Source organism: Rhinopithecus bieti, unplaced genomic scaffold, assembly GCF_001698545.2.
Source record: "Rhinopithecus bieti isolate Rb0 unplaced genomic scaffold, ASM169854v2 scaffold_8760, whole genome shotgun sequence".
In the NCBI taxonomy this organism is placed as follows: domain Eukaryota; kingdom Metazoa; phylum Chordata; class Mammalia; order Primates; family Cercopithecidae; genus Rhinopithecus; species Rhinopithecus bieti.
In genome coordinates this window covers 2,370,492-2,392,516 of record NW_016806225.1, presented here as the reverse complement: position 1 = coordinate 2,392,516, position 22,025 = coordinate 2,370,492, and the positions used below count along the sequence as shown (strand labels likewise).

Here is a 22,025-nt window from a genome sequence, read left to right as displayed (position 1 = left end):
GCACTGCAGCCTGGGCAACAAAGCAAGAGCCTGTCTCTAACAACAACAACAACAAAAAAGAAACAAAAATTCAGTTGCTGGGTTGCACTGGCTGTATCTCAAGTGCTCAATGGCCACATATGGCTCCTGACTACTGTACTATCTGATGCAAACAGAGCATTCCATCAACCCGAGTGTCCCACTGGATAGTGATGGGCCAGAACATTTCCACAGCCTCTCTTTGTGTTTTATGGCATAGCAATTTTGGAATAATACAGTCTCTTTTACTTGTTTTAGTTTTATGAGGTATAATTGACAAAACCAAACTGCATATACTCAAGAAAAACAATCTGATGCATTTTGCATATGTATCCTGCCATGAAACCATCACCACAATCAAAATAACGAGCATATGTATTACTCTCAAAACTTTCCTCCTGCCCCTTTCTAATTCATTCTTCCCCACCCTCTCCAGTCCCAAATAACCATTTATCTTCTATCCAGATAAATCAGTTTGCATTTTCTAGAATTTTAATTTTATCTTCTTTTTTTATCTCCCTATGGAATTTTAAATAAATGTAATCATATAGTATGTATTCTTTTTGGTCTGGTTTCTTTCATTCAGCATAATTATTTTGAGATTCATCCATATTCATATGTGTGTCAATAGTTTGTTCCTTTTTATTGCAGAGTAGTATTTCACTATGTGATTACAACACAATTTGTTTATCCATTCACTTGCTGAAGGGCTGTTTACCTGTTTCCAGTTTGGGGCTATCACAAATAAAGCAGCTATGAACATTAATGTGCAAGTTTTTGTGTGTACATATGCTTTCATTCCTCTTGCATAATGGCTGAGTCATATGGGACATGTATGCTTAACTGCTTAAACATTCCCACCAGCAATTTATGAGAGTTCCAGTTGCTCCGTATCCTCATCAACACTTGGTAATTTCAGTCATTCTAGTGGGTATGATTATCTCAATATGACTTCACTTTGTATTTACCTAATGACTAATGTTGCTGAATATATTTTCATATGCTTCTTTGCCACCTCCATATATTCTTTGGTGAAGTGTCTATTCAAATATTTTGCCCATTTTTATTGAGAGGCTTGTCTTTTTTTTTTTTTTTTTTTTTTTGACAGAGTCTTGCTGTGTCACCCAGGCTGGAATGCAGCGGCACAATCTCAGCTCACTGAAACCTCTGCCTCCTGGGTTCAAGCAATTCCCCTGCCTCAGCTTCCCAAGTAGCTGGGATTACAGGCACCTGCCACCATGCCTGGCTAATTTTTGTATTTTTAGTAGAGACAAGGTTTCACCACGTTGGCCAGACTTGTCTCAAACTCCTGACCTCAAGTGATCCGCCCACTTTGGTCTCCCATTGTGCTGGGATTACAGGCATGAGCCACCGCGCACAGCCTGAAAGGTATTTTTTAAATTTTATATTTTGATTGTCCATTGTAAGTATATAAAACTAATTTATTTTTGTATACTAATTTTGTGTCCTGCAACCTTGATAAATTCACTTGCTATTAAAAGTTCTAGTAGCTTTTTTGTAGATTCCATTGGATTTTCTACATAGGTGATCATGTTATCTGTTAATAAAGATGGGTTTTTTTTACAATCTAGGTATCATTTATTTATCTTTCTCTGTCTTATTGCACCGGCTAGAACTTCCAGTACCATATTAAATAGAAGTGGTATGAGTGGACATTGTTTTATTCCTGATCTGAAAAGAAATTTTGTTCCTGAAAGGAAAAGAAAATTTATTCCTGAAAGAAAGCAATGTCTTTCACTATTAAGTATGATGTTAGCTGATGGTTTTTTCATTGATGTACTTTATCAGATTGAGGCAGTTACCTTCATTCCTAATTTGCTGAAAGTTTATTTAAAGAATAAATGAATGTCAGATCTTATCCAATGTCTTTTCTGCATCTATTGAGATGGCTTTTTAGTATGTTAATATTATGAATTACATCGATTGAGTTTTGAATGTTAAGCCAACTTTGAATTCCTGGAATTCACTTGGTCATGATGTATTGTATTTTTCAATATATTGTTGAATTTGATTGCTAGAAACTATTTAAAGAACTTTTGCAGGTATTTCATGAGACATATTTGTATATAGTTTTCTTTTTTTATGTCTTTCTTTTCTGATTTGGGCATCAGGGCAATGATAGCCTCATAGAATGAGTTGAAAATTGTTTTTCCTCTTCAATTTTTTGGAATAATTTGTGTAGAATTAGTATCAGTTTTTCTTCAAATGTTTGGTAGAATTCACCAGTTAAGCCAACTAGGTTTGAAGTCTTCTCTGTGGGAAGGTTTTAAAGTGCACATTCCATTTCTTTTAATAGATAGAGATCTATTCAGACTATTTTTTTTTTTTTTTCAGTCTGTCAGGGCACAGGGTCTTACCCTGTTGCTCAGGCTGGAGTGCAGTGGTGTGATCATGGCTCACTGAAGCCTCAACCTCCTGGGCTCATGCAACCCTCCTGCCTCAGCCTTTTGAGTAGCTGGGACTACAGGCCCTTGCTACCTTGCCCAGTTAATTTATTTTTTGTAGAGATGGGGTCTTGCTATGTTGCTCAGGCTGATCTAGAACTCCTGGCCTCAAGCAATCCTCCCACCTCAGCCTCCCAAAGTTCTGGGATTACAGGTATGAGCCACCATGCCCAGCCTCTATTTATTCTTGGTCTTTCAAGGAATTTGTTCATTTCATCTAAGTTGTCAAAGTTATTGGCATAAATTTGTTCATGATTTTTCTGTATATATATATATGTGTGTGTGTATACATGTATATGTATGTGTGTATACATGTATGTGTGTGTGTGTGTGTGTGTATATATATATATTTTTTTTTTTTTTCTTTTTTTGGTGGAGATGGGCTCTATGTTGCCCAGGCTGGTCTTGAACTCCTTGCCTCAAGTGATCCTCCTGCTTTGGCCTCCCAAAGTGTTCAGATTACAGGCATGATCCACCATGCTTGGCCTGTATTATCCTTCAAAGTTTGTAGGATATGTATTGATGTCCACTTTCTCATTCCTGATATTAGTAATTTGTGTCTTCTCTCTTTTTTCTTCCTTGACTAGTCTGGTTAGACATTTATCAATATTTTTAATCTTCTAAAAAAACCACATTTTGGTTTTTACCAATTTTCTCCATTGCTTTTATGTCTTCTATTCCTTTTATTTTAGCTCAGATTTTTATTATTCCCTCTCTCTTCAATGTCTCATATATGAAGACATGTTCAGTTCCCTGTCTATTCATTCATTCAGTAAACACTCCTGAGCATTCACCATGGGGCAGGCACTAGGATCAGCACTGAACAAAGAGGCACAGTCCTTGCTGCATGAAATTTGTAGGATTCCCTTACAATCACTTATATTGGAAAATATTCATTAATCAAATAATAACACCAATAAATATACATTTACAAATTAGATATATATATAATTGGATAATTTTATGAAGAACAGGTATTAAAGACATGATAAAAAAGCATAAAGAATAAATTTTCTCCTAGAAAATCAGCAAAATTTTTTAAAGTTGCCCCCTTAAGAAACACTTTTTTTTTCTTCAACTTTTAAGTTCTAGGGTACATGTGCAGAATGTGCAGGTTTGTTAGGTAAATATGTGCCATGGTGGTTTGCTGCACAGATCAGCGCATCACCCAGGTATTAAGCCCAGCATCCATTAGCTATTCTTCTGGATGCTTTCCCTCTCCCTGCTTCCTGCTACAGGCCCCGGTGTGTGCTGTTCCCTACCATGTGTCCATGTGTTAAGATGAAATAGACAAATTCCTTTTTCACTGCTGGTGGGAATGTAAACTAGTACAACTACTATGGAAAACAGTGTGGAGATTCCTCAAAGAACTAAAAGTAGATCTTCCATTTGATCCAGCAGTCCCACTACTGAGTATCTACCCAGAGGAAAATAAGTCATTATATGAAAAAGATACTTGCACACACATGTTTATAGCAACACAATTTGCAATTGCAAAAATATGGAACCAGCCCCAATGCCCATCAATCAACAAGTAGATAAAGAAAATATAGTGTCTATATACACCATGGAATACTACTCAGCCATAAAAAGGAACAAAATAATGGCATTTGCAGCAACCTAGAAGGAGTTGGAGACCATTATTCTAAGTGAAGTAACTCAGGAATGGAAAATCAAATATCCCACTTCTCACTTTTAAATGGGAGCTAAGCTTTAAGGCATAAGGATGATACAATGGACTTGGGGTGGGAGGGTGGTGAGGAATAAAAGACTACACATTTGGTATTACATATCCTGCTCAGGTGATGGGTGTACTGAAAATCTCAGAATCACCACTAAAGGACTTGTCCATGTAACCAAACACCACCTGTTCCCCAAAAACCTATTGAAATCATAAATAATTTAATTTAAAATAAAATTGCTCCTTAAACACTTATGGTAGAGTATAAATCGGTACAACGCTTTTGGAAAATAATTTTGAATATGTATCAAAAGCCTTAAAAATGTTAATAGCCTTTGACTCAATAAATTTTCTTTTTTGTTGTGTTCCTAAGAAAATGATCAGAAAAAAAAGATTCAAGCATAAGAATGTTTATCACAATACTATTTGAGCAGTCAAAAAATCCTGAATATGTTCTGACATATACCTTTAATAGAATTTTACACAGACATTAAAATGTTTTTGATAACATTGAAGTGACATGTCAAAATGCTTATGATTTATTGTTATACTACATGATCTCAACTCTATAAAAATAAATCCATATACATACATTTAAAAAGACTGGAGAGAAATGTTCCAAACTGGCATAAACAATGGTTATCAGCTACGTGCAGCAGTGTGTGCCCATAATCTCAACACCTGGGAGGCTGAGGCAGAAGGACTGCTTGAGCTGAGGAGATCAAGACCAGCCTGGGCAACATGGTGAGAACCCCGTCTCACAAAACAAAAGGAAACACAAAAACAATGGTTTTCTCTGGGTGATAGCATCACAAATCATCTTATTTCATAGAATTGCATTTCTATAGGAACCAGTTTCCCTCAACGAGCCTGTATTACTTTTGTAATCAGAAAAAGTACTAAAAATAAATGTACACATTTGTAATTGTGAAACTAGTTGCCATGGAAAATGGCCCAAATCATACACAAAAAAGAACAATGGGCGGGCGCCATGGTTCACACCTATAATCCCAGCACTCTGGGAGGCAGAGGCGGGTGGATCATGAGGTCAGGAGATCGAGACCATCCTGGCTAACACGGTGAAACCCCATCTCTGCTAAAAATACAAAAAATTAGCCGGGTGTGGTGGCGGGCGCCTGTAGTCCCAGCTACTTGGGAGACTGAGGCAGGAGAATGGTGTGAACCCGGGAGGCAGAGCTTGCAGTGAGCCGAGACAGGGCCACTGCACTCCAGCCTGGGCGACCAGTTAGACTCCGTCTCAAAAAAAAAAAAAAAAAAAAAAGAAAAAAAAAAAAGAAAAAAAGAAAAAGGACCATATAGGAAGTGTCCTGTGATTTACAGAAGAAAATAATCAGGGAACATTGCTGAAAACAATATATATATCTTCAGGTGCATATCTGCTACAGTTTGGATATTTGTTCCCATAAACTTCATGTTAAAATTTAATCCCCAGTGTTGGAGGTGGGGCTTAATGGGAGGTGTTTGGGTCCTGGTGGGGAATCCCTGATGAATAGCTTGGTGCTGTCCTCACAGTAATGAGTACGTTGGCTCTGTTAGTTCTCATGAGAGCTGGTTGTTAAAAAGAGCCTGGCACCTCCCCATCCTTTCTCTCTTGCTTCCTCTCTCACCATGTGACCTCTGTACAGGTCGGCTCCACATCACCTTCCGCTGTGAGTGGAAGCAGCCTTAGGCTTTCACTAGATGCCCATCTTCCAGCCAGCAGAATCATAAGCCAAATAAACCTTATTTTCTTTATAAATTACCCAGTCTCAGGTGTTCCTTTATAGCAACACAAATGGACTAAAACAATATCAATTTTGTACTGGTGCTGTGTGATAGTATCACAGATCATTTTATTTCATAGAATTTCATTTCTACCTCTGCCTCAGGTTTCCTCCGTCTGTCACTGCCTTCAAATCTTGAATCAAAGGCTAGTATTACTTTGCTGTTGAGACCTGTAGTATTCTCTTATCCTGCTCCAATAGAATGTAGGCTCTATAAGGACAGATATTGGCTGGGTTCTTTTGTTCTGTATAATTTATTACTGCATGCCCAGTGTCTACAATCATATCTGACACATAGTAGCTACTCAACAAATATTTGTAGAATGAATAAAGGTTATTGGTATTACTCTTACTGGAGTGTGTTTTTCGAGGGTTTAGATACATAAACATTGCACACCAAGAAGCAACATGGGGGACATTACGAATGGGAGATAGCTCTCATGCCTTCCATAAGGCTTCTTCCCAGCAAACTGTTTAAAAACCTCCTTCTAGGAAGATCTCAGTTCAACAATCAGCATCCTGTGGTTACAGACATTTGGCCAGTTACAAACCCAACCAATCATTCCTTGAGCACAAATTTCTCCACACACAAATTGGTCAAATGCCTATTAAAGTTTAGATGGTCGCTACTACATTTTCCATGCCTGGCTAGTCTACTAAATGAAATAAAGTTACTCTGATATGACTCATTCTTAGTGGCCACAAAGAATGCAAGTAGCCAAATTTGTTTTGTTCATTTCTAAGAGAAAGGAAATAGATATCAGCTCCATCTAGGGAATCACTTTCTAAGAGTCAGAGCTATACAAAGTGGAATGAACTGCCATGGGGTATAGTGAATATCCTGTCAGTGGGGGTATTCAAGTGCAGGTTGGGGGATGGCACAGTGAGAGTATTGTAGGATGGATAGTTGGGCAAGAACTAGGTCGAACTTTAAGGCTTCTTCCAGCTGCAAGTGTTTGATTTATGCACATAGGGACTCACAAAAGTGGCATATTACAGGCTATAGGAAGGTAGTGGCACTCAGTATGTTAACTATGCCCTGGCCAAGAAACCTGACAACCGATACTTTGTAGTTCTTCTATTGCTGATTCAGCATAAAATTATTTCCGGCCAGGAATGGTGGCTCATCTCAGCACTTTGGGAGGCCAAGCTGGGAGAACCACTTGAGGTCTGGAGGTCTAGTCCAACCTGAGCAACATAGCAGACCTCATCTCTACTTTAAAAAGTTTGTTTCCTTCTGTGTTTTGTTTTTAGTGCAAACACAAACATATCCATTCAGTGCCTTACTCTGTGCAGAGCATTCTTATTTGAAAAATAAGGATGGAAATGTCAACCAAGTTATCACTGGAGACTGAAAATCAATGAACATAATGACCTCCAAGTACGAAAATAATAAATGGCAACATGCAAAAGATGGTGTCCACAATTGCCTTTATGCATCATTACAGGCATTAGATGATTGGGCATTAGACTCAAAGCCCACAGTCTCCTTGCTACCAAAAACATGAATCCCTGTCCAGCGGACTGAAGTCCTCTATAGATCTTTCTGGTGAAAAGACCCTGGATATCTGAGAGTGTTCTTTCTCATGCTTGGCTAAAGAGTAAGGGTTTCAATTTAGATCTCAAAAAGTCTTGCTACCAGATGACCAGCAATTCCACTTCTGGGCACAAAAACCCACAAGAACTGAAAGCAAGGACTGGAACACTCATGTTTATAGTAGCATTATTCACAATAGGCAAAAGATGGAAGTAGCCCAAATGTCCATCAACAGATGAATAAACAAAATGGGGTATATACATACAACTGAATACTACGCAGTCTTAAAAAGGAAGGAAATTCTGATATATACTACAACACAGATAAACCTTGAGGACGTTATGCTAAGTGAAATATGTCAGACAGCAAAGGACAAATACCGTACAATCCCACTTACATGAAGTACTGAGAGTGGTGAAATTCACAGACAGAAAGTAGAATGGTGGTTGACAGGGCAGGCAATGGGGAGTTATTGTTCAATGGGTACAATGTTTCAGTTTGGGATGATGAAAATTTCTGGAGATGGATGGTGAGGATAGTTATAGCTGGGTGGAAATCAGGTGACCCCAGCCAAGGGGTGTGGTCTGGACAGGCAGGAAGGAGACAGGCTAGGATATGTGTTTTTCACAATGTGAATGTATTTAATGCCACTGAATGGGTACAGTGGTAAACTTTCTATTATGTATGTTTTACAACAATACCAAAACAAAAAAGTCTTGCTAACATTTTGCAAACTGATGGTACCTGTTTCCACCTTTCTCCCCTCTAGCTTTGGATGGGCTGCTCTAAGGTAAGAAATTGATATAAAGGTAGTGCTTTTTTGAACAACACTTACAGATTTCAAATTATAGTACTAGTTCATGAACATGAAGCCCTATTATGTACATTTTGGCTTAATCATAAATTAACCATGCTTGGTTTATTACATTGACTAGTCTACATTTTTAGACAATAATTGCATACGTACTAATTGGATTCGCTTTCAAATATACTTTTGGTTAAAAATATAGGCTGAAATTTAAGAAACTGAGTTTATTTTATTTTTTGCAAGTTTATAAGAAGTAGAATTAAAAAAAAAAAATCTTTCAACGTCACAGCAGTAGCCAGGCTGACTTGGCTGGAAGCCGGTGGGAGGCCTTCGTACTAACAGGGTGGCCACCTCGGTTCTGAGCTTCTGCCTCTATCCTGTTTCTGTAATTTTAACTGGTCCCTGTTTCTCAGTTCTTGTCCCCGCCACAGATCTGGAGCACTTCTGAGTGTTTCATTCTTACGACTGGGCTTTTGCCTTACTTTCTACTTTTAGCTTTCCAAGTACTCTGTCTCCTCTCTTCCTCTTATCTCCCTCCTCCCGGGTCTGGCTCCTGCCCACCCCAAGCATGGTGGGAAGAGGACTCTTCTAAGGGATGTACTGCCCTGAGGCTGCCTGCCGGAACCCTCCAATCTCCCAGCACTCTTCCCTGCCCACGCATTGGGGTGACCCACTTCTGGGTCTTGATTCTGACAACTGCACTGCTGGGCTCGCTGCCTAGCTGGTGAGACCTCACAGCTGGATCAGCCCCTCCCGTGGCTCCTAGCCAAACCTCCTCTCCCAGTCCCCCTACGCTGCGGTATCTACTTCCAGGGTCTGATTCCAGGGCTCCAACACTCTCCTTGCCTGCACCACCCTGGGCTGGGGATCTGGGACAGGAGGCATGCTGAGCCACAGGATGGGGAAGAGGGTGCCACTCTGGGAACTAGGGCTGGTGCTGGGGTAGAAATCAGGTGACCCCAGCCAGGGGGTGCAGTCTGGAGAAAAAGGTAGGAGACTGGCTAGGCCATGTGTTTTTCTCCAGCCTTCATCCCTGCAAGGCAGCATCTCACCTGTTCTGGTCTAACTGGTCTCCTTCCTCTAACTCCTGCTGTGGTCCTGGTTGCATCAAACTGTAGGCTGTTGGTCACATAACTCCGGGCACCATGACTCAGCTACTCAGTGTGGCTATGGCTAGGGTCCCTCACCAGCCTGCAGTAGAAATCCTGAACGGTTTATGCACCTTTAAACTTAGCCCAGACATGTGGTATATGCACAATAAATAAAAATTTAGAGTTTTGGAGACCAGGTGTGGTGGCTCATGGTGACCATAATTCCAGCACTTTGGGAGGCTGAGGTGGGAGGATTGCTTGAGCCCAGGAGTTGGAAGCTGCAGTGAGCTAGGACTGTACCACTACACTCCAGCATGGGTGATAGACAAGATCCTATTTCTAAAAAACATAATGATAATAAATAAAGAAATAAAGTCTTTGAAGCCTACATCACCCCTTTTAGCCTTTTTTTTTTTTTTTTTTTAAGACAAGGTCTTACTGGGTCGTCCAGGCTGGAGTGCAGTGGTGCCATCATGACTCACTACAGCCCCAGCCTCCCAGGCTCAACTAGTGGTCTTCCCACCTGAGCCTCCCAAGTAGCTGGGAGTACAGACACTTGTCACCATGCCTGGCTAATTTAAAAAAAAAAAAAGTTTTTGTAGAAATAGGGTCCCTCCATATTACCAGGGCTGGTCTCAAACTCCTGGGCTCAAGTAATCCTCCTGCTTCTCTTTCCAAAGTGCTGGGATTACAGGCAGGAGCCACTGTGCCCAGCCTCATTTAGTCTTCAAGATTATGCTATGGCCGGGTGCTCTGGCTCATGCCTGTATTCCCAGCACTTTGGGAGGCTGAGGTGGGTGGATCCCTTGAGGTCAGGGATTCGACACCAGCCTGGCAAATATAGTGAAACACCATTGCTATCAAAAAATACCAAAAAAATTAGCTGGGTGTGGTGGTGCGAGCCTATAGTCTCAGCCATTCGGGAGGCTGAGGTGGGGGAATCGCTTGAATCCAGGAGGTGGAGGTTGCAGTGAGCCGAGATTGCATCACTGCTCTCCAGCCTGGGTGACATCGAGTAAGACCCAGTGTCAAAAAAAAAAAGGAAAGAATAATGCTATGTAGTAGGCAGTATTATCATCCTCTATGGTAACTGAGGAAACTGAGGCATAAATAACTTGCCCAAGATCACCAAGAGAAAAAGCAGAGAAGCTGGGATTGGAACCAAGGCTGGCTGCTGACAGCCCACGACCTCCTCTTTGATGAGGAACACTGACTCATCAGCCCAACAACCACAACTCCCCAACCACAACGACAGCCCAGGCTGCTATTTTATAGTTCAGAATATTCAGAAGGGAAGGGAGACCAGGAACACAAAAGCCCACTCATTCATTTACTTACTCTTTCAATAAACAACACAAATAAACCACAGTATACTCCAGTCATGCACGGGGCATGGAGACTACAGTTCTCTGCCTGGTTCACATCTTCGACTTCTTTCCTTCTCCTGGAACCCCCACCTCACCCTTTTCTGCCTAATGAATGACAGCTCCACTTCCAAGACTCAGCCACAGTATCTTCTCCATTAACGACCTTGCCTTATTCATTTCTATTGGCACATGGCTGGGGCTCCAGAAATGTATGCTTTTGACCTAATGTGTCCCTTATAGTTCCATATATCACCCACACCTCCAGCTCTGGTGTTTGTAAGCTGCTGATATTTAGGTATTGAAGAGTAGGAAGTAAGTTTATGTTGAAAAAGGTTTTGTGCAGACGTATCCTGTTTTGCATAATGAATACATTTTAGCATTTTAGAAAGGTTGTAGGTACATGAACTTTTTATGAATTAAAATCCTGTTTTAATTGATGCATTACTCTGAGGATGTATGTCACTGATGCATGTCTCTGAGGTGGCTTACCTTATTCTAGACTGTTATTAAAGTTCACTTTTTATAAATGCTTGGCCCTAATACTTAAAAAACAAGCTTTTCTCAAGCGATCCTCCCTATAGAAGGATAATAATCCACACACAATCCCTTAAGTCTCCTGATGTACCTTTATATTTAATAGAACACTTTTGGAATCTTTTTGCAACTAGTTATTATCTTTTTTGCAAAACTAATGATCATCTTTAATTTATAGAGTTTTATGTTCAGATTTTGGGAGCTGAAATTAATTCTGATTTTTATGTATATAGTTAAAATCAAATCGAACTAAATATCTCAAACAAAAAATGAGCAGTTCTTTGCAAACTGCCATCCACCAGAAGAAACCACTTACAATTCTTTTTGGCTCAGCGATTTTCTTGTGTGGAGTCAGAGCTAAAGCCCACAAGCCACAAAGCTTCAATGAAAACATCTCAAGCCCTGTTAGTGCTGATGGGCACAGTCAGGCTGAGTTAGCACGAAGTAAGTTCGTCTGATTGTCAGCATGCTCAGCAGATGCTGAAGGAACAGTCATGGTACCTTCATCATATTCCCTGAATAGTGATGTTGAGATACAGTGGTCTATGGTCTTAAGCCAAGTCATGAAAGTCCTGACAGAAGAGGAATGGGGCAAAAGGTATTAGACCCCCATGACATAATTATATGCTAATCTATACTTGAGAGATTTCCATGGCCACAGTTACCACAGCAATAACATCAACATTTCTCTGTGTGTGCATATGTGTGTAACTTACTTGTGCACGTTTTTTTATCTGGGTTAAGGGCAAATCCTTCATGGCACTGGCAAAGGTAGGAGCCATCAGCATTTACACATTCATGTTCACATCCGTGGTTTTCTGAAGCACAGTAGTCCACAGCTGGAGAGAATAAAACACATTCAGAATTAGAAATGCAAACGGAGGAAAAGGGAAAGGTAGGATGAGGGCATACTGATAACAGATACTAATTAGGATTAATATTATTGCCCCCAAAAAGAGTAGGATAAACAGATATGAACTCAAGGTCTCTGCCCTCCTCAAAAAAAAAAAAAATCAGGAGTCTGTATCAGGCAATTCATACAGGAAGATAAACTAAAGAACAAGTGAACTATTGTATTTAAAAGTTAAAGAACTGCAAATCAAAATCATCACAAGGTGCACTTACAGCTAGTAAACTGGCAAAAATAAGATGAGAGAAAACCCAGTGGTAGAAAGGCAGCAGTGTTATTAATGGTGGGGGCATTATAAATTGAGAAAGATCCTTTCAGAAGGCAATTTGACAATGTTCACCCTGGATGTGAAACCCAAAGAAACAGCTGGGAAAAGGGTGAAATTATATACAATAAGCTATTAATAGTGTTGTTTACAACAACAAAAATTCCTAGAAAATAAGATGAACATTGAATAAGGGTAAATGGTTTAATAATGAGAAAATACACTGGCTGATTTTTCATTAGTTCCACAAATATTTCCTGAGTACCTACTATGGGCCAGGTCCTGTTTTAGGTGCTAGGGATAGAACAAGTAACAAAATAATCCAAAATTCCAGCCCGAGGAGCTTACATTTAGATAATGATGGTGGAACTGGGGAATAGACAAGAAATAAAATAAGTAAATAGCATAGACTATTAGGAAATAAAGAAAATTCTGGAGAAAAACAAAACAATGAATAGGAGTAGGGTCAGTGGGGGAGTGGGTAGCAGGTGGGATGTAATAGAGGTGGTCAGGAAAGGCCTCTCTGAGAAGGTGGGTGGTTAGGAACAGTGCTGACTAACATACGAGCCATGCGGGTATCTGGGAGATAGTATCTTGGGCAAAAGAAACAGCAAGTGTGAAGGCCAAGAGGTGGGACTCTCCTTGGGGGGCTGGAGGATCAGCAAAGAGGCCAGGGTGGCTGGAGGAGGGAGAGAGGTAGGAGATGAGAAGGCGGAAGTCAGGAGGGACCCATGGGCCATGCAAGGACCTCAGCTTTTAGTCTGAATGAGTTGGGAGTCACTGCAGGGTTCTGGACCCATGAGTCAAGAATAGACTGAGAGGGCAAATGTGAGAGTGGAAAACCAGTAAGGAAGTGACTCCAGTGATCCCACGGGGGATGGGTGGAGGCTTAAACCAGGATGTTGCAGGGGATGAGGGGGAGTGGTGTTCTGGAAGTTATGGGTTGAATTGTGTCCCCCAAAAAGACATGTTGGAGTCCTAAACCCTGGTACCTACTAATGTGGTCTTATTTGGAAATAGGGTCTTTGCAGAAGTAACCAAGTTAAAATGTGCTCGTTAGGGTGGTGAGCTGTAATTAATATGACTGGTGTTCCCAAACACCTCCCAGCAGGCCCCACCTCCGACACAGGGGATCAAATTTATTTTCTCTTTTTTTTTTTGTTTTTTTTTGAGACAGGGTCTCACTTTGTCACTCAGGCTGGAGTGCAGTGGCACCACCTCTGCTCACCGCAGCCTCAACCTCCTGGATTCAAGTGATCCTCCTTCCTCAGCCATCCAAGTAGCTGGGACTACAGGTGTGCACCACCACACCCAGTTAATTTTTATATTTTTAGTAGGAACAGCGGTTCGCCATGTGGGCCAGGCTGGCCTCAAACTCCTGAGTTCAAGAGATCCACCCGCCTCAGCCTCCCAAAGTGCTGGGATTACAGGCATGAGCCACTGTGCCTGGCCACAGAGATCAAATTTCAACACGAGACCTGGTGAAGCCAAATAAACCATATCCAAACCAGAGCACAGCTCTAGCAAACTAATACACCTGGTAAATACTGAAGGTGGGCTAACAGGATTCCTGTTGGATTAGAGATGAAATGAGAAAAAGAGAGTGCACCTAGGATCGACTCTGGGGTCGACAGAGCAAGACCCTGTCTCCAAAAAAAAAAAAAAAGAAAAAGTTTTTAGAAATCCCAGCTACTTGGGAGACTGAGGCAGGGCAATCATTTGAGCTCAGGAACTTAAGACAAGTCCCTTTTCAAAAAAAAAAGGTACTCCCTACAATGTTTTAGGATATATTAGTATCAAAAGTGTGTAAATAATAACAAGGAAATAGAATCTACAAAATTAATACACATGTAAAATTTTAAAAAGCAAAACCACGCATGGAGAAGATAATGACATATTTAGCATAGTAATAAAAAGATGCAAAGGGAAACACTAAAGATTTGTAAAGGGTAATAACCTGTGTTAAGTTTATTCTTGGCTGGGCGCGGTGGCTCAAGCCTGTAATCCCAGCACTTTGGGAGGCCGAGACGGGCGGATCACGAGGTCAGGAGATCGAGACCATCCTGGCTAATATGGTGAAACCCCGTCTCTACTAAAAAATACAAAAAAAAAACTAGCCGGGCGACGAGGCAGGCGACTGTAGTCCCAGCTACTCGGGAGGCTCAGACAGGAGAATGGCTTGAACCCGAGAGGCGGAGCGTGCAGTGAGCTGGGAGCCGGCCACTGCCCTCCAGCCTGGGCGGCAGAGCAAGACTCCGTCTCAAAAAAAAAAAAAAAAGAAAAGAAATAATAAAGATCGGAGCAGAAATAAATGAATTTCAAATGAAGAAAACAATATTAAAAAATCAGTGAAACAAAAAGTTGGTTTTTTGAATAAACAAAACTGACAAACCATTAGCCAGACTAAGTAAAAAAGAGAGATGATCTGGCCAGGTGCAATGGCTCACACCTGTAATCCCAGCACTTAGGGAGGCCAAGGCGGGGGAGGGGGAGGCGGATCACGAGGTCAGGAGTTTGAGACCAGCCTGGCCAAAATAGTGAAACCCTGTCTCTACTAAAATATGAGCCAGGCGTGGTGGCAGGCACCTGTAATCCCAGCTACTCCGGAGGCTGAGACAGGAGAATAGTTTGAGCTCCAGAGGTGGAGATTGCACTGAGCCAAGATCGCACCACTGCACTCCAGCCTGGGTGACAGCGCGAGACTCTGTCTCAAAAAAAAAAAAAAAAAAAAGAGNAAAAAAAAAAAAAAAAAAAAAAAGCTTATTCTTTTGCTCCAAAGCTTCATTAAGTTTCAGTCCAGGCCGGGAGTGGTGGCTCACGCCTGTAATTCCAGCACTTTGGGAGGCCAAGGCGGGTGGATCACCAGAGGTCAGGAGTTCGAGACCAGCATGGCCAACATGGCGAAACCCTGTCTCTACCAAAAATACAAAAATTAGCTGGGCATGGTGGCGGGTGCCTGTAATCCCAGCTACTCAGAAGGCTGAGGCAGGAAGAATTGCTTGAACCCGGGAGACGAAGGTTGCAGTGAGCTGAAATTGCACCACTACACTCCAGCCCGGGCAACAGAGCAAGACTCTGTCTCAAAAAAAAAAAAAAAAAAGTTTCAGTCTAAATATTGTTTTTGTAACTTCAGCTCCCTAAAAAGTTCTAGTAGAACCTAGTATTTGCAGGTTAAATTCACAAGTCATTATGTTGGGGATAGGGCATTCATGTCGTCTCAGGGTCTGAACGTCAGGGGACGTTAGCCGCTTGCTAGAGTGGAGTCATAACGACTGAGCTATCACCACCTCCTTCTAACAGTTCATTTCTCATTTCTCAAGAACCAAGGGATCATTAAATGAATCAATGGTGACATTGGGAACACTGAGATCGAGGAAGGCTAAATAAACCCTGGCACATGGTCCAGTCTGTTTGTCAAAGGAATTGGCCATACCAGAGCCTGCATGGGCCTGTGTTAGCAGGCAACAATCCCCAGCTTCAACTTACTCATGCTGGGCTCGACTCACCATCATGAAACTCTCCCAATCCCGGATATGGGTGCCTGCCATCAGTCATCCAGTCCTATCTATGGCCACCCACTTCTTAGTATCCCCTACAAAAAGAGGAGCCGCTGATCTGACTTCCAACTTATAGGACATTGATGGTGCTGCAATGATGAGTGGTCAGGTCACTACACCTAAAAGTCAGAAACTCAGACTCTACCTCTCTCTTGAACATCCTCTCTTATACCATGGGGTATAATCTGAGCCCAGCCACTTCTGTCCCTCAGAGGGATACCTCATAATTATGCTGGCCCCATAATTTAGACTAATGTAATAATTAGAGAGGTGTTGAAGGCTTGGCTTAGGCTTCGGATCTAAGCCACATACTCTAAACTTTCCCCTTTTCCAGAATGTTTTAGAATAGAGTATCCACATTGGCTCAAGTGTTTAAAAAAAAAAAAAAGTTGTACTAAGATGCTCTTTTAATTGATAACTCTTTAGCCAACTCCTGATCAAGCAATGCTTTCATTCCCTCTGACCATATGAATCCTGATAACCCAGGGCATGCTACACGCTCAAGGCAGTTAGAACACCTGTGTTTTAAACACCTGTGGCTGGGCACGGTGGCTCACGCCTGTAATCCCAGCACTTTGGGAGGCCAAGGCAGGTGGATTATGAGGTCAGGAGATCGAGACCATCCTGGCTAACACAGTGAAACCCCGTCTCTACTAAAGAATACAAAAAATTAGCTGGGTGTGGTGGTGGGCGCCTATAGTCCCAGCTACTCAGGAGGCTGAGGCAGGAGAATGGTGTGAACCCAGGAGGCGGAGGTTGCAGTGAGCCGAGATTGCGCCACTGCACTCCAGCCTGGGCGATGGAGTGAGATTCCGTCTCAAAGAATAAAAAAAATAAAAATAAAACATCTGTACATGCCTCGCAATGGCTGGCTTATATGCTGATAAAGCAGCCTTGGTGGAACACATGGGCTCTAGGACACCTGTGTACGTCTTCCATTGACTGAGATGTATTTTTATAAACATTGGTTCTCAAAGTGTGGTCTGTGAACCAACTGCATCAACTATCGCTTGAGAACTTGTCAGTAATGCCCATTCTCAGGCTGCATCCCAGACCTACTGATCAGAAGCTCTGGGAGTGGGACCCGGGAATACGTGTTTTAGCAAGCCCTCCAGGTGATTCTGAGGCATGCTAACATTTGAGAGCCATTGTTAGAGGCAAGGTTGCTTTTGTTTCCCAACCTGTATATGTCATTTGTACATGTTATTGTAAGTAATTTAAATATTATAAAAACTGGGCTGGGGCCAGACGTGGTGGCTCAAGCCTGTAATCCCAGCACTTTGAGAGGCCAAGGCAGGTGGATCACAAGGTCAGGAGTTCAAGACCAGCCTGTCCAAAATGGTGAAACCCCGTCTCTACTAAAAATACAAAAATTAGTTGGGCGTGGTGGCAGGCACCTGTAATCCCAGTTACTCAGGAGGCTGAAGCAGGAGAATCATTTGAATCTGGGAGTTGGAGGTTGCAGTGAGCCGAGATCGCGCCACTGCACTCCAGCCTGGGCGACAATGCAAGACTACATCTCAAAAAAAAAAAAAAAAAAACTGGGCGGCTCACACCTGTAATCTCAACACTTTGGGAAGCCAAGGCGGGTGGATTGCTTAAGTCCAGGAGCTCGAGACCAGCCTGGCCAACATGGTGAAACCCCGTCTCTACTAAAAATACAAAAATTCACCAGGTATGATGGTGGGCACCTGTTGTTGCAGTTACTCTGGAGGCTGAGGTGGGAGGATTGCTTGAGCCCAGGAGGCGGAGGTTGCAGTGAGCTGAGATTGTGCCACTGCACTCCAGCCTGGGTGACAGAGTGAAACTCTGTCTCAAAATAAATAAATAAATAAAATAAAAACCAATAAAATATAAGCACGAAAAGAAATTGAGATTTTAAAATAAAATTAGGTTGAAAGCTTTGGAAAAAATGAAAGCAATTTGCTAACCAAAATTGCTATAGAACCAGGCATGGATGAAACAAATGTAAAACATTGGGAAATTTTCCACTAAAATTTATAAGAGTTCTGCTGTTAGATTGCTTTACAGATGTCTTGAAATCCTTGCTCCAATTTAAAGAAACCAAAACTAAAAAATCATAGACAACACATTATGGATATGGTTTATGCAAAAAAAATATGTTTATATAATCCCAGCACTTTGGAAGGCCGAGGCAGGCAGACTGCTTGAGCCCAGGGGTTCAAGAACAGGCTGGGATACACAGCAGGACCCCATCTCTACAAAAAATACAAAAATTAGCTGGGCATGGTGGTGTGTACCCGTGGTCCCTGCTACTCAGGAGGCTGAGGTGGGAGGATTGCTTGAGTTTGGGAGATTGAGGCTGCAGTGAACCAAGATCATGCCACTGCACTCCAATCTGGGCAACAGAATTATACCTTATCTCAAAAAAAAAAAAAAGATTTGTAAATATATTTTTTCTTCAACTTAAAATTAGTATTTTTTAAAAGCATAAAAGTGATTTTTACTAAGTATACGTTTATGTGTTTTAAATAAGAATAAAATGACTAGCATGGGTTTGCATATGTAGTTTTTTAGGATTCCCCTCTCTGAATGATATTTTCCATTAATCAGCTAACCACAGGCCCAATTCATGGCATAAGAGAGCTTCTCTGGATTTTGACTCTCATAATGTTTTTGCTCTTTGTGTACACAGCTCTGTGGGGAACTGAGGGGGAGGATGTGATTGGCAAGGCAGGATTCACTCATTCCTGGGTCCCAAGTCTCTGGTCTGTAGAACTCCAAGGTGTCAAATCCCATCTTGATTTGAGATCCACCCATTGATGCACTGCTAGGCTTCTGGAGACAGCAGATGAGGCCATCAGTGCAGCGGTTAGACATGGAAGAACCCCCTGCCACGCACGTGAACCTAACAGTTTGTTAAGGCCAAGAGAGTTCTAGTGCATTCAGCTCTAATGTTATTTGCCAAGTGGTTTGGGTTCTTTGCATAACTTCCTTGGTTGCAAAATTGTACTCATAAAAAGAGAGGTCAAGATTAGGGTGCAGATGTATGGAGGTGACCTCGTGCGTAACTCAGTAATGGCTCTATTGTTCCAAGTTCTCATCTACTTCAACAAAATCTGTTCTCAGTCATTTATGCCTGAAATTTCTACACTCTTGTTTACAAATGGAAAGAGTAATTCCCCAGTTGGTAGCTCTTTAGCCCTCCGGATCACATGTGCTAAGATCCCAGAGTCAGAAGTCAGTCTTGCCACATTCATTCTCTGCCCAATGTGTGAGAAATCACTCCACTGTCTCTAAGAATAAATGATACTTGCTGCCGGTAATAAAACCCTAAAATCAATGATTTCTGATTTACAAGCTGGTCCAATTCTAAGGTTTTCTCAGCAGGACTCAGTCTGCAAGGGTATGGCATTAGCAGAAACAGGATACTTTAGAGAGGAGCACTTGGATTTTAAAGTTTTTTGATAACAAATTAAGAAAAACCAAATTTGTCATTTAGAGAAATGGTAGAACCAATTTACTTGCTGAGCATACATTAGACACACACACACAGAGTCAGACTCACAAAACCTCTCCTCTGCACAGCATAATTGGAATTCCAAATGCACGATTTAAAACCCACAGAAAATTTCTTTTTTTTTGAGACAGGGTCTCATTCTGTCACCCAAGCTGAAATGCAGTGGCACAATCACGGCTCACTGCAACCCCGGCCTCCCAGACTCAAGCCATCCTCCCACCTCAGCCTCCCAAGTAGCCGGGACTACATGCATGTCCCACAATGCCTGGCTAATTTCTTTATATATTTTTGGTAGAGATGGGGTTTGGCCATTAGCTGGGAGCGGTGGCACACACCTCCTTGGGCTCAAGCAATTCTCCCACCTCAGCCTCCTGAATAGCTGGGAGTACAGGTGCATGCCACCACCCCCAGCTACTTTTTGTTATTTTTGTAGATACAGGGTTTCACCATGTTGACCAGGCTGGTCTCAAACCTGAGCTCAAGAGATCTGCCCGCCTCGGCATCCCAAAGTGCTGGGATTACAGGCTTGAGCCACCATGCCTGGCCTGACTTTTTTTTTAAATAAACAAAAATGACTTTATAATTTAAAAATCAGTCAATGGGGAAAATATTTTTTATAAAACATGAATGCATCAGACTGCGATCAACCTCAGTCAGTGCTTCAAGAAAAATGTATTTCAAGTCCAGTCTATGAAAGATGAAAAGTACAAGTGGTTCTGCCCTCAAGGGTTTACAATCTGCCTGGGTAGATAAGATGCAAACAGGACCAAAGTTACCCCAAAATAAAAGGCAGTTTGTAAACACCAGGTGAGTAAGTACAGCAGAAAATTCATGTTCAGAGAGCAAGATAAATGGTCTTTGAAAAACAGTTTTGGATGGCAATGAATGTGACTTTAGTGGCAGCTGATGAATTATAAATTCAGGGACTCCACTAAAGCAAAGGAGGTTCTTAGTCAGCAATCCACCATTGAATATGGAAATAAATTCAGGACTGCCAATGGTGAAATGAGCTCGCAGGGAGTTGAAACTCTGGTGCTGGAATTGAACGTTCCACTTACTCAAACATGTGACAATCTATAAAAAAATGCTGAGTCCATGACTAAGAACTGAATTTTCATGCAGGTCACAGTAATAATTCAGGGATGAATCAAAGTGAAACCGGCCCAATTGTCTCACAGAACTGATGTTTACAGTTTATTTTGAATAAACATAGAAATTTACCTTTCCAGTCTTGAAACTTGAGAGAATTACATTTGTTTTATCTGAGAACCCTTCTCAAGAAACAAACCATTAGGCCTCCCTGACAGTATCAAGGAGCTGAAACTTACTAGATCACTGTATCTGCACAATGACATGCCAGACCCCTCACCATTTATGATTGCCTAACCAACCACCTGCTGCGTGTTGACCAACTCCTCTTCCATACTCCTCCCTAATTCCTGCTTTCCCCCCATATGGTTATTATACATTTATTCCCTAATTTTTATTTTATTTTATTCTGAGGCAGGGTCTCACTCTGTCACCCAAGCTGGAATGCAGTGTTGCAATCATGGCTCACTGCAGCCTCAACCTCCCAGACTCAAGCAGTCTTCCCTCCTGAGTAGCTGGGACTACAGGCGTGCACCACCACACCCAGCTGATTTTTTTTTATTCTTTTCAGAGACAGGAGTCTCACTATATTGTCTAGGCTGGTCTCAAACTCCTGATCTCAAGGGATCCTCCCACCTTGGCCTCTCAAAGTACTGGGATTACATGCATAAGCCACCACATCCAGCCTAAGCCCCAATTTTAGTCAGTCAGGCAGATGGATTTGAGACTGATCTCCCATCTTCTTGACACCTGATTGAAGCCTTCTTTCCTGGTAATACTTGTCTCAGTGATTGGCTTTCTGTGCAACAAGCAACAGGACCTAGACTGAACCCCTAATGTTTTGGTAACAAAAGAAGTACTAGAACCACTGCTATGAAAGTGTTGAAACTGAAAACCTACTGCATAAATTCACTAGTAGCTGTGAGGTAGGAGGCAGGACTTGACTCCAGAGGTGGGGTGGAGACATCAGACCAGATTAAGAACTAGCTAAAACAGGGCTGGGGTGAAAGCAGCCTTCAATCGGACAGGTCCACCAGTGTGCCATGTCAATTTACTGTTGCTATGGCAACACCTGGGAGTTACCATCCCTTTCTGTGGCAATGACCCAATGATTACTACCCCTTCCCTAGGAAGTTCTGCATAAACCTCCCCTTAATCTGCATGCAATTGAAACTGGGTATAAATATGACTGCAAAACTGCCTAAGCTGCTATTCTCTGCCTACAGGGTAGCCCTGCTCTGCAAGAGCAGTCACGGAGCTATAACACTGCCTCTTCAGTAAAGCTGTTTTCTTCTACCTCTGGCTTGCCCTCGAATTCTTTCCTGGGCAAAGCCAAGAACCCAGGTAGGCTAAGCTCCACTTTGGGACGTGCCTGCCCTGCATCAGCTGGACATGATTAACTTCTACCAAATTTCTTTTTTTTTTTTTTTTTTTTTGT

The 22,025-nt window shown here is 41.8% G+C and overlaps 1 protein-coding gene across 2 annotated transcripts in view; it reads right to left on the bottom strand.

Moving 5' to 3' along the window:
• MATN2 (matrilin 2) overlaps window positions 1–22,025 on the bottom strand; it is a 182,242-nt gene that overhangs the window by 45,456 nt on the left and 114,761 nt on the right. For both annotated transcript variants that reach the window (XM_017875294.1, XM_017875293.1), the window contains exon 6: window positions 12,002–12,124. In XM_017875294.1, the coding sequence (XP_017730783.1) occupies window positions 12,002–12,124 (123 nt within the window). The remainder of the gene's footprint in view (window positions 1–12,001; window positions 12,125–22,025) is intronic.